At 39.1% G+C, this 14,226-nt stretch overlaps 1 protein-coding gene across 2 annotated transcripts in view; it reads right to left on the bottom strand.

Moving 5' to 3' along the window:
- Positions 1 to 14,226, bottom strand: part of cntn3a.1 (contactin 3a, tandem duplicate 1) — a 111,319-nt gene that overhangs the window by 56,997 nt on the left and 40,096 nt on the right. For both annotated transcript variants that reach the window (XM_034209134.1, XM_034209135.1), the window contains one exon: positions 6,678 to 6,773. In XM_034209134.1, the coding sequence (XP_034065025.1) occupies positions 6,678 to 6,773 (96 nt within the window). The remainder of the gene's footprint in view (positions 1 to 6,677; positions 6,774 to 14,226) is intronic.

Genomic DNA, 14,226 nt, shown 5'->3' with positions numbered 1-14,226 from the left:
TGATTTACAATGTGCTACATTTCAGAAGTTACACAAGTCATATGTACAAACGTGTAGAGTTTATGGAGCCAAACTTGGCTGTTAACTACATACAGCCATATTGACTGATGTGAATTGGCTTTAAAGAAAGACATTTTGTGAAAAACGCTTATCTCATTGTGACCCAGTTAGATAAGGAAATCAATACCACTCTTAAGTCGGTACAGTAAATATGAGGATACTGTCAGCAGATGGTTAGCTTTCCATACAGACTGGAGACATTGGGAAACACCTAGCGTAGCCCTGTCCAAAGTAAACAAAAAACGGATACCACCTTTATGGCTAACTAATTCAATATCGTACAAGGACATACAAAAACAACAACATTTGCGGTTTTAGGCAGATCACAGGGAGAAATAGTTTGTTGCTGGGAACAGTTGTTGTCAGCAAGAGGGGGCTGATGTAAAACAAATATTTAAAATGATTCAAACCGCATAAACAACAAAGACATGACATGTTAATTAGTGAGTGGGCTTTCAGAGTTGTTTTTAAATGTTTTGTTAACCTTTGGACAGAGCCAGGCTAGCAGTTTCCCAATGTGGTCAGTCTTTACACCAAGCATAGCTAACTGTCTCTTGGCCTTAAAAAAAACCATGAAATGGTCTTCTCATCTAACACCTCATCTGTGGGCATTTTCTAAGTTTAACGGTTTCATGAATTACTTTTTAGAGACGTGATAAGAGGAGCTGCATTTCAATGTTCAATATTCATCCCTTGTGGTTTCTTCAGCCTTGAACTCCATCATAGTCTCCATCAATTGTATCAACCATAACTTCTTTGCTTGATCCATCAGACCCAGGGAGGGAACAGCTGTAATATCCTCTCTCCACTAAATAATATATTCCAGCTCTCATCCTGAAAAGGTCATGTATATTTAATGTCTGTTTTTGAAACAATATCTTCCAAAGGTGCAGGGCAAACTGGAACAACAGCAAATAAGAGGTTACTAATTGGTTAGTTAAAGATTTATGGTGAGAAACGGGAAGCAGGAAATAGGAAGTGGAAAGTACCAATGGTTGTATTTGATGACTTGACTTGAGAGCCTTTTGCAGATGGGTGCTAATGGAATAATGCAATCATGTCAACTGACAGTGAATGGCAGATTTTCATTGTGCTTCCGTTTAGTCCTTGTATAATGAACAGGCAGCATCAATTCACCCTTAATGATTGGAGAGAAGGGAAGATAAATGCAACATGACAGGCCAAGGACATGCTGAATCCAGAGTGGCTCTTGGCGAAGTGTGTACTTTATCAAAGAAAGGTACAGGCACAACCGCTGTTAAAGTTTGTACTAGTGAGTCTGTTCCCTAGATAGTCACAGCCCTTAACCAGGGCTACTTATCTGTATTCATAACACACAACAAGTTCACTCTATGAAATGGCTTAGGTCACGCACTTGGGAGAAATTCCTGCAAGCTATGTGTTTTGTTAGTGGCTGACGAACAGCCTCTGTTTTGAGGTACATGCTCTGCAAAGAGAGAACAAGTGATTTCAGCCTTGAGTAAATCTAAAAGACATGTTTCCATTAGGGAAAGGAGGTCAGATGCATTAGGTGCAGTACATAAGCACAGTCATTCAGATCCTCTCAAAAGCAGAACATGACACACACTGACATCTAATAAAATACAGTACCGTGCAGTGGAACAACACCGCGGCAGCTCCTCTTGGACACTTGATATTATTTGTGTCGGTCTTTAAGTGCAACTCTAAACTATCTCACAGTTTCAGAGCATTCTGGCTGCACCAAACTACTTCCTGCAGCTGTCATGAGGGTTTTGAGGCATCGTTAAAATGAAATAATGGCCTCTGAATCATTCATGGGATATTGAAATCCTTTAAAGGGGAGATGAGGCAGATCCTTGTCTAAGGCTGTATTGCACTGATCCTGTCTCCCTTCACTGTATGAGAGCATGTTTCTCACTTCCAACACTGTGAGAGTGGCGGTCAGACTATTCTGTGTTTCAAAAGTGCAACAACACATTAATAGTGCTTCCAATTAATTTGATAATGTACTATGTATTTGCCAACCCTTTAATGTCTCTTTAAGTGTTGTTTTAAGCAATTACGCTTTTTTATCACCATGCGTCAATATTAAGCAAAAAATACATTATATATACATTTACTTTCCTCCACAGTTTACACAGTGAGGCACATTTGTGTCAGTTATTTTATTAGCGGATCAAATTAATATGTTGTATAATATATTAATTATTAAAGTAATGATAATGGTTTTAGCTTCTCAAGTGAAAAGAAAATGGTTCAGCTTTTCCATCTTTTCTGTGAATAATATGCATCTGTTGCTTAGACAAAATAACCTGGTAATTGGGTATTTTTTTAAATTGCTTACACTTTACTGCCTAAATTATAAATTAATTATTCATGATAAATCATCATTAGATGAATGGATCATGAAAATAACCATTAGCTGCAGCTCTATTTGCTTTAAACCGAATTCAGTGGATTAAAGTGACCAGGTTCAGTATCGCCATTAATATTTGCACTCTTAGAAGGAGGCTGAATGAGGACAAGACAATGTGACGGTGAGGTGTGTGGGTGTATGTCTGGTTGTAACAGCATATAACAAAAACTAGATGAGTGCATCATTACCATAGTAAATACGGTCGGGCCTGCTTTTTCAGCAAATATGTTAGAAAATTGGAGATGAGTCATCCTAATGCACATCTCAGCATCTCCATCAATAGGCATAATCTGAGATGACAGCTGCCAAATATATTGTCAGAAAATGGATCGTTCCAAGCACATTGCAAGGTCTCTAGAGAAAAGCTATGATCCATCGCAAAAGGAAGGAGGAAGGGGCTGTTGGTACACACAAAAGCAGTCTGTATGCTGTTGGTCGGCAGGACAAAAGCATGCTCTGGCTGTGTTTATTCGGTACGGGCAAAACAGCAGGGAAGCAATCTGACCCAGTTTGAATGAATATAAAAATGATTAGCATTAAAGTTCCATTCACCCAAATCAAATGATTGTCGACAGTCTGAGAGCACTGATACTAATATTACCATTTTTAAATCCTTGTGTTCCATTGTATCGTATCAGAAGACTTGCGTGTTTCATTCATGATCAGTTCTGATCATTTATAAGCACAAAATGTGTAAAGGTCAACTTGAAAATCACTTTTCCTCTCTTTTGCTTCTGGGTGATTTTTTGGATTTCGGATCCGGATTTGTATGTTAAACTTTTGTACCATCGTTTTAAGCAGAGGTTCTATATTTTGGAGTAAGGCCCATTGTCCCTACATCCATGTTCTTAAGTAAACTTTTAAGACAGAGGGGTTTATAGAAAGTTGGGTCATGGAAAACGCAGCAAAAGCCATTGCTATCCAGCATGTTTAAACTTGAATCCTTGTATCAGTTATCTGATATAACATGTCCATGTAATGAGAGAGAGCACTTACTCCAACTATAGTAGGAGTTTATATAGCTCATTGACATTATAGGAACATTAGTATTTTCTCTGCATCTTATATAATGAAATGATGATGACAGAACATATAACAGGCCGACTGTACAGACTCTGTATGAGCGTGGATGAAGCTATCGTTCCTTTTTAAGAGCAGGTAAGGGCTTCTTATGAGACTGCATGTGACAGATATGGGCCAGGTGCAATGTAACGATGTTAGTTACTGACAACAACCCCTCCCCTAATCCCAAATGATCAGCATCATGCTGTTGGAGGGAGGTCCACAGGGAGTTTGGAGTCTAAATAAAAAGAAGCAAGTTTTGGTGACAAATGACAGACAAGATGAACATGAATTATTTAAGAGAATTATTGAAAGAGTCTATTAACATTTCCCTAGAGGAAAAAACATCAAGAGCCAGATATTTTACCTCATGATGATTTAGTCACATTTCTACCCAAACACACACACGCATTGATCTTGGTAAACATCTGCGGAGTGTGAAGTTGTGAAATATACAAGATTGCAGTCACAACAAAGCAACTGGAGTTTATGTAACATCAGAACCCGGGGAGTTTCTTGAATTTTTGTTTATAAAAAGACGTGTTACATTTTTAATGCCAATATAAAGCAATGGTGTCCTGAGATCCCCTTATCGAACAAGAATATGGCAATGAAAGATGACAAAACCAGCAGTTCTATAAAAGGTCAAACATTACATTTCCTCAGGCATAAATAAAAAATGTGTGACACATGACTACCATGAGTCAGAATGAAAAATAAATGGATTTACACGATTAGAGGAGGTGAGTTCAAAGGTTTTTGAAAGGACACATGTGATGTGTTTCACAGAGGTGAAGCTCCCTCCTGCTGTTAACATGAATACAATGAGATTCATCATCAGATGTGCTTTTCAATGCTCAACATCCAGGTCTGATTTTTGTATTATGAGCCTGGACAAGGCCATTCAATACTTCCTTTCCTTTGTAGAGCCTGGCTGAAGCCTTCCTGAATAATTCTTGAGGTTTGTGAATGGAAATGTGAATAATTGCCTAAAGGTTGTAGCTCCCTTTCAGTTTTATTCTATCCCCATCATGAAACAATCAGGTGACATGATCCATACATGTATTTATTTAAAAGTAATTGTTATTGTGTCATGTGTCCTCAGACAATTGCAAACCAACATTTTCTATTTATTTTTCAGGCATCTGGGAAATAATCAAAATGGTCTGTTGGACTATGCGTAACTGGCACACACTGCTAATATTACATTTCAATTGAGATTACATATCACATTTTAAGTAATATTTTCTGGATTCAGCTTGTAAGGATTGTCAGCACATTATAAGAATAGGAGAATAAGAAATCAATCACTTGCTATGTAAAGAAATAAGAGCAGTAGCTATTGAGATATTCATGCTTTGTAAACCAGTAAATCCACTATGTGAGACTCAATCTATTAGAACAAATCAAACAACTGTATGCGACATTCAAAACTTAACAATACATAATATCAAGCTGTGCATAAAATGGTATAACCTAAACTGATGTCAGCATTCATTAAACACGCAAGTAATCTAGATTATTGTCTTGTGTCGAAGGTGCCTTAAAGGTGACTCATTAAATACCTCAATACATAATCAAGTAAATGAATGCTTGGTCACTGAATATCTCCTCCCTTTCTGATTGCCGTGCAGTACTGTACTGTACTGCAGCCTGTTTGGTTAGTATGTGCAAACCACACAATGAATTGGCACGGCAGGTAATCCAAGAAGAAGTCAGTCAATGTCAACTCATTTCTGCACTGTCTAGGCCGGGCCAAACTCCTTGTCCATGCACTCTCTCCCAAATTGTAAATATTCGCCTGGTGCCTGCACAATTGCCTCCAAAAACAGAGAGTTATAGCTTCTTGAAATAAATTAGACAGATGTTTGCACATGTGACCTGACTGAAACAGTGTTGTTTACCTAGAGATAATGAATGAACTATTGAATTCAAATGGCCTAAATATTTTTGGGCAATGTCATGACACAGCGCACCACACCTGATGATGCTTTTGTTTAGATTTTAGCTGGCTGGAGTGTTTTGGCATTTGGAAATCTTCCACCGGGGGATGTGGTTTCAAAAAATCCATTACACTATGAGGCTGCCAAAAGTAAGCATATGGCTCATTGTTCCAGCTCCACTTGTAAGCACAAGGTGAGATGTCTCATTATAACACAGCATACAACAAAGGACTACAAACACAACATTATTCTAAGGTGAGCCAGTGACTTAGTGATGAAAAAACATTATATTTCATTGTTGGAGCTCAACAGTTTCGCACAGAAACACTGGACTAAAGTTTACACAAACAATACCAACAATAATCTGTTTTTATGACATATATAACATACAGCACCTGAAGGGTTTCCATTTTTAAGATGCTTCCTGATGGATAACAACCATATAGCAAGAAATATTCACTTTGGTTAGTCTGTATGATATAATAAGTGTAAGCTAAGGTGGTCCAGGGTCGCGATATTTTGTCAGTAAAACCCCACATTGGGTGGTCTTTAGCACATTCTAATGCAGCTATTTCCTCATATGCACTGATCTTGATTATTGCATATTTTAATTGAATCTGACACATTTAGTGAAAGAGTACTAGAGTAACAGACGCTCATTTAGCTCTTTAAAGCTGATCTTCAGAAATAATGGCTGAAACCACTCCCCCCCCCCCCCCCCTGCTGTGTTCAGTATGTTACATTACATCCTGATTCTCCAAAAGTGGAGAATTACATTCTGCCGTGCTGCTAGAACTACAACCCAATACCATAACCCTGTGTAGGAGTTAATAGCATTGGATGCTAACTCTCAATGATAATGTCATTGATGCAAAGTACTGATGTGAAGCAGACAAAGCACCTTCAGAGAGAGGCTCCATTACTCAGCCTGGCAGGGGCCCAGACACGGACAGCCTCTCCGTCTGCATGCCAAAGTCTTTCCTCCCTTCCCCTTTGAAAATCAAGCTGATAGGCCAGAGTGTCCGAAAGTAAAAATGACTCACTCCACTGACCTCAACAACACAAACAAAGAGCCAGGAAATCTGCGGGAGGGAGCACGAATGTGACTTCCAGATTAGTAAATGAGTCTTCACTGATACTGAGTTTTTGTTAAAAAGCTGTGGAAATCGTGATTGTGTAAGTGATTAGGATGATGGAAGAGTAGTCCGTCTTACCTCCAGAGTGCGGAGGCGGGCCGCACAGAAGGACCACTCCTTGACCTTCACGGACCCTCACTGGACTTCTTCTCTGGGTCTTGAAGTTCTCCAAGTCTGGAAACCAAAAAAGAAACAAAGCCAAATATAATCAATTCATTCTTCACAGGACGTGCAAAGTTGTTTATAGAGGTAACAATGTACATTATATCTGCAGCTGCTCAATAATTTCATATCTGGCTAGAACATAGCTACAGCTGAGTTTAACAGTGCCATATGATGCAGAACCTTTGCACATTTTCATGAAACACGCTATGTTTGCATAAATGCAGACAAAGTGCTGTAAAGTCCTAAACACTCCTGACCGGAGCAGAAAGCAATTCTTCAAGTATAAGTCACACATGAGTGAATTTAATTGGAATTGCGTATGGTTATCACTTTCTGTGTTTCATCCATTGCACACAGACCAGTAACAATTAAATGACTAAGACTGAAACATCATTTGTATGGAGACCGATTACTTGTTGACAACTTGCTGAGAAAAAGCAAATAGAGCCTGCTATCCTTGAACACTTTGCCTTTTCTTGCCTGCTGTGTTTCTTGGAGATATTACAAGCAGTGCAGCCAAATATGCGGCTGCCATATAATGATATAATCAAGACTGAATTCACAAAAAGGCAGAAAGAATGCAAAACTGACACCTCCTGTGTACAAGCACAGCAGGATGAGCCTCTGCATAATAAATACAGTACGTGCTCTTTGCAGACCTTGTGAGTAATGGAAAGCTGCAACCAGCAGAACTGCCTTACATTATCACCATCGAAAGCAGCTTTTCCATGGTTCACAATTGATTAAGTGGAAAGCTTCTGTATGACTTCACAAATTATTAAGTAGATCATTAGGTTTTTTTCATTTTTGGAGCAGACAGATTGTGTGGATGCTTCAGCAGCCAATTTTTAGACTATAGCTGATCCATGGGTAACAATCGCATAAGCCTGTCTGTGCATGAACAGATTGAGCACAGTTAGGGTCCCTCTGGACTCCAAGCCATCTATACTCTGGATCCCTGGACGTGAAAGCGAATGTGAGAAATGTATTTATCTATCATTTTATTGATGTGTATGCCAGAAATGATTATAAAAACAATCAATATCAGACCAGATGTTCACGTTATATCATGCCTAACTTCACACCTTAGAGTATAATTAGTAGATGAACTATTCTAAAAAGAAATGTTGTATTTTGATTGAATCTTGCTATCACAACCAAAGTCGAAAGCTTGAGACTCTCAGCATATCCAATAGTTGATACAAGTTTTTGCTTGCAGATACAAACAACCAGTATAAGAGAGAAACAAAATCGCTGATCAAAACATATAAATACTCTCTTATTTGATCTGTTTTTAAAAAATATATTAGACTTACAAACTGATTTAATTAAACAAGACTTGGAGTCCAAAGCCACACTAACAGTTCTGTGAGGCTGCACTTTAATGCTTTGTGGTAATCAGTTTATTAACATGCCCACTTTTATAAAGTGAAGTAGGTATACTGTCATTGTTACGGTGTAAACCAATGCTGTATAAAGTGGCTTGTACACTGGCTAGATACATTCTAGTTTCAGCAGTTCAACATTTATTCTATCTCACGGCACAATAGCTCTGTAGATCTGATTGAGTTTCGTAGGCCAAGCAACTGTGGCTAAATTGTGTTAGAATAATAGGCACATGTAGGCATAGCATGCTAACCTACCGAATAAGTCATTTCAGTTAGCATACAGTCATCATAAAGAACAATTTCATTTATTTATTAATACATTCTGTTCAAAATTGCCCATTGTTTTTTATTGGCAATTTCTATCAGCATGTTGATTTAACTATGCACAGCTTCCCTCCATATAACCTGCTTTTCATGAGTGCCCAACACATCTTACTTATATTTACCCATCATACGAAATACCAGGACCCAAGCACCTGGTTTCCCTTATAATTACATTTATTTTTCAGTTTTGTTATACTTTGACATGTAAAAATGTCTGCTTCTAGAAAGCCTATACTCACTCAAAATCACAATTGTAAATCTGCAGGTGGTTCTGGTGAAGTCAGGAGGATTCGTCCTATGTCGACCATGATAAAACATTTACAACATTCCAATCAATGACAGAGCACACTGATATCCCTACCGCAATAGTGCATCTCAAAATGAAGGAGTCTTTTGCAGCTTCCTTTTGTTTTAAGTTGCTCCATTATTGCAGCTGCCACAACAAAGTATTTTGGCTTAGAGAGGCAAACAGCTATCTGATAACATATGAAACAGAAGCTGCTCTGGCAGGGCCGCTACCTGCTGAGTCAGACATTACGGCAGCTGCAGGAGCACCGTCTCACAATGGTTTGATGTTGTGAATCGTTTGGTTTGAGTTCATATTGTGCACAGTTGTATTTTGAATGCTGATAAGAAATAATACACTCTCTACTGTTGGTCGTCTGCAGAGTCAGTTTTTCAACTGTTACGCAACCTACTGTACCATTTATTATGCTCAATATGTGCGTGGATTAAGACAGAAAATAAGTGTGTGTACTGCCTTCAGAGTAAGCTACCTGATAACTTTCAACAATCTAATAACTTCATTATTATTGTGTTTTTTTAACTAGACTTATTATCATCATAGTGTTTTTCAAGTAATTATGTATACCGTATTTTCCGGCTATACAGTAAATCGCGATTTTTTTTTTTACCTGTCTGGCTGGTCCTGCGACTTATACTCCGAAGCGACTTATATATTGAATTGCTGTACCACCGAAGAAGAAGAAAGTCACGGCAACTGGGAGGATGAGTCATGCAACTTTCCAGGATGTTGTGGGATGGATCGACACCATCCTGTCGGGATTCAGAAAGGTCTAATCGGAGCTGATTCTGATGGAGAGTCTGAGGACAGCCCGGAGCAGGACATGCTGCTTTATCGACAACTCTGTGTCACTGTTACGGCCCGTCCACACTACAGCGTCGACAGCTTCAATCTGCCCATTCACTTTGAATGGGGTGACGTCACGTTGCCGCTTTTTTCCGCCGAACTGAATTGTGGGTAGCATAGCGGTCCGTCTCCGCTACTCCGGAGACGCCGGAGTAGCCAGCGCCAGCCAATCAAATCCCGTTTCGGAAAATCTGACAGCTCAAGCCGTAGCCAATCAAACCGCGTCTAAGCTGGGAGAGATATCCCGCCGTTCATTTCTATATTTCAAAAAAAGATGGAGGAGAAACTAATTATCGCCGTAGCAAATCACCCGGTTTTGTATGACCAGACCCTCTTCACCTACCGGGATACAAACCGGAGGAACCAGGCATGGAGGGAGGTGGCAGAGACAGTGGGTGAAACTGGTAGGTTTTCGCCTGTTTGGGGAGTTTATATATATATTGCTCCCATAAAATCCCCGGGGTTTTTTGCTTTGTATGTCGGGGGCGGGAGATTCATGTGATTGGTTGTTGGTCGCGTTGCTTGAATAACATCCCCAAGCTTCAGACACGCCCAGCTCCAAGCTTTTTTTGAAGCTGTAGTGTGGACGCTCCGTTACGGAGCTTACACACGGTGGCGTGCGTTGAAACTTCAGCGCTTCTGCCCATTGACTTTGAATGGGGTGACGTCACGCTTCGCCAAACTGCATTGTGGGAGCAAAGCTCACGTTGCTCGCTTCAAAAGTAGAGCAATGTTCTACTTTTGAAGCTTCGACGGAAGCGTCAGCCAATCGAATCATATGCCAGTACAAGCTCTAGCCAATCAAACCGCGTGCTTGTGTGTCCGGGGCGGGAGATTCATGTGATTGGTTGTTGGTCGAGCGTCAGACACGCCCGCCGGCAAGCTTCAACGCACGCCACTGTGTGGACGCTCCGTTAAACACTTCCGCCAGAGTTAGCGAAAGTGTTTAACAGCGGCACAGAGGATGAAGACTTCAGTGGATAAATGCGACTTATACACCGAAGCGACTTATATATGTTTTTTTTCTCTTAATGACACATTTTTTGACAAGAGCGACTTATACACGTGTGACTTATAGTCCGGAAAATACGGTACAGAACTTGTTAAAAATAGCCAAAAAGTGCTTTACAAAGGGCCGAAATAATGCATTAAAACAAATAGAACAAAACATGTATGTCACAATGAACAAAGGACGAAATAAAATAAAATAAAATGTACATATACATTCCCACATTCATAACATATCCAGTACATACAGTTTATACAGTAGATCTACCGAGACATATAATATAAGCTGTGATAAATGTTCTATCTTGCATGCATGGATGTCATTTGTTTTGAATTGCAAAACACTCATATTACATGTGCATTAATAAATAAAATACTTGTTTACTGTCAGTTTATCGGCTGCAGAGGTAAAGAGCATTCTGAGCTTTAAATAAAAGAAAGGACTTCATTCACAAATAAAATGGTTTGCAAACAAATGACTATGCAACAACCACTCATATCCACTCTTTCCCACTGAGTGGAACAGCTCATGAGAGGCACCTGCTCTTAACAAGCATTTATGTATGTGTGGCTGGTCAAGCGAGCACAACGTTTGGTTAGAAACAGTGAATTAAATCAAATATTTTACCATCACTACAATGAAATATCGCACCAGAAGTTTCCTGCCATGCCCTTTCCATCAGAAGATGCTGTGAACAACAAAAAGGGCCAGATTTGACTCTAAAATCAGGTTTACATATTAGAACATATCAGAGTTGCTTAACTCACACAGAGTGAATCTCTCCCGATCAATATTCCTTTGGAGTATGGTGGGGCGTAAATGAGCTAGACACAATAAAAGCCAACAATGCCTGACAACCCAAGCTGTTCTGCGCCCCGTGGATCATCTTATCAAGCCCATCACGGCTCCGCATCGCCATGTGCTTCTCCATGGCAGGGTTCAGGCTATTTTGAGTGCTTTCAGATCCATGAAATTGGATGTGAATTTACATTTTTGTGCTAGCTACATCAATGTGACACATTGTAATGAATAGGAGGCGATTGGAGAGAAGCAAAATTGCCCCATTCTGCTGGAGTGTGAGCTCGAGGGCAATTTGTGATATGGTTACATTTGTCACATAACCATTTGGACAAAAGGCATAAAGAGTTTTAAAAACTTTCCAAAGTGAGCTTTTTTTAAAGCTCTCTAGCTTTGGCATAATTTCCTTCAATTATGGGTTATTCTGTATTTCTCATGAGAGCCGACCAGTCAAAGAGGCTTTGGGTTGAATTCACCAAAAAGAACATTATTAGGATATTTGAGCTTTGACAGAAAACGTGGTATTAATGCAAGTAGTAAAGTGAACCAAATGGTGGCTTTAGATTAAATACCAGGTTAATAGAATGCATCAATCAATAACCAAGGTTGTTGGGACAAATGTTACACTTGACCAGTACCAAATCTCTCTTTAATATTTAAACTTTTTTGAATGGCAGGCTGACTAACATTGCTATCCTTTAAGGATTAAATATAAGGAAACTATAAAAAAATCTGACAAAAGTGCCAAACATATCAGATTTAAAAGAGGCATTTACTTTTTCTTTCCAAACCAAAGTAGTTGGAAAGTGGAAACAGCCAAGGCCGTCTGTGAGTTAGTCACCTCCCATCCATCTGCAGTAAATGGGAAGAGCCTTGGATCCAATTTAAATGAGATGACATTCACTGATTTTCCATCTTCACCTGCTAATGCCATCTTTCTATAAAGCCTTTTTTACAGAACCACTTACTTTGCCTGAATCATTAAAAAAGGTAGAAACGCATTTTAATACATTTAAAATTCATGAGACAAAATAAAAACAATTGATAAAAAGGTAAAGTATGGGGCGGTTATGCTTTAGCCAAGGACATGTCAGATTTCTTCTCCCACTGTTGTACTCTCTACACACTTTACTGAATTAAATTATAGTTGCACTCAAAACCAACAACAGTTCTTAAGCTACTGTAGTTCCCAATCACTTCCGACCACTGCACTTATTTGGTCGTCTAATGTCTCTCTGTCAAGCGCCACCAACTGAATTTATGTTTGAGGTTTTTTTCAACAATGGCTGGTGTCTTTTAAATGTGCATTGGAAATCTCTTTGTGTACCTTGCATGCAATATGCTGTATAAAGGGTAGGATTAAAATATTATCAAACGTAAAAACATGTATTGGTCAATGGCAATACTGTAGCAGGAAAATGGGCAACACCAAAAAATATTTCACATGGAATGTTGACCAATGACCCACCTAGATAATTAATTATGACAATATTAAGATATTTCAAGGATCCAATGCAGCATTTTAACATCAACCATTCTCCATAAAAGCACATACAAACATGACCACCTCTTTAAAAACAGGCAAATTTTACAATCTGCTACACTTGATTCATTGTCACTGTGGATACTCCTGATTTATGGAAATTGCACAGACTTCGCACCTCCCAAATACCAAGTTTATTCTGCTCTAAAATGTCTACTTTCTCATAAAACACATATTATTTGCAGCTACATACAGTACAGTAGAAAGGAAATGGATGACAAATGGTACAATTGTAAACTTAATCCCTGTCTACTTGAATATTTAAAATAAAATCAAAAAAAGCTGCAATCAACAAGTTGTTATATGTGGTAACCATAAGGGTGAAAAATAAATGAATACTGGTAGATGGTTGAAAACAATTATCCCTCATTTTTGTCTTCCGGTCTTCCCTCACTCGCTCTCACGGTTCTCAGAGAAGCACCATGCAGTGAACCCCCAACAGTGAGTGACACCTGACATTTGATCAGTGATAAACATCAAAGGGGCCTAATTCTTACAGAGCGATACCGCTGGTGTCTCCTGACAATTACAACGCTGTTGTGAAGGACTGCATTCAGAAAAAACCCGCTGCCATCTTTTCTTAAAAGATCATTTTAAACGCAGATTGAGCACTTAGCATCACAGTGCTGATGGAAAATGTTATTGTCCCTTCCTCTGATGCTCTCAAGCTCAAAACAGGCTATATTTTCACCCGAGACAAGAGCAATGAATAAAGAGTATGGAGCTGATGGAAATGAGAGAGGTAAGAAAAAAATGGAGATCTAAATCTTGCAAAGTAATTATACAGATAAGGTAGTAGAGCTGGTAAGAATGATGTGCAATTACAGAACCGAATATGATAGGAGAAATCATCAGCAGCAAGATACAAGGGAGACACATCCTGCATTGCTTTCATAAATACCGCTATTTCACCCTTCGTTAAACACAGTGTTACTCTTCATGGCTCTATAAGCAGCACAGCATTTAGGCTGTAGCATGTTCCTTTCAGGACAGGCATCCCTTTACACTTTGCCGGCATTGCAGGCCTTCCAATTGGTTGTATAATGTTGCATCTTGCATCAGCGAAAATCCTTACGCTTACACCAAAAATATCCCTTGGTTATCGAAGCAGATTGAGTTTCCTAATCTCCAACTAGATTATTCCTTCCAGCACTCTCAGCATGCGAGCAGAACCTTTTAAATATTTAAGTCTGCATTGTCAACAGGATCAAGAACCTTTATACTTTTAGAGGTTTAAACCCCGAGCAGAT

Source organism: Gymnodraco acuticeps, unplaced genomic scaffold (genome assembly GCF_902827175.1).
Source record: "Gymnodraco acuticeps unplaced genomic scaffold, fGymAcu1.1, whole genome shotgun sequence".
Taxonomy (NCBI): Eukaryota; Metazoa; Chordata; class Actinopteri; order Perciformes; family Bathydraconidae; genus Gymnodraco; species Gymnodraco acuticeps.
This window is presented reverse-complemented; position numbering and strand designations above follow the sequence as displayed.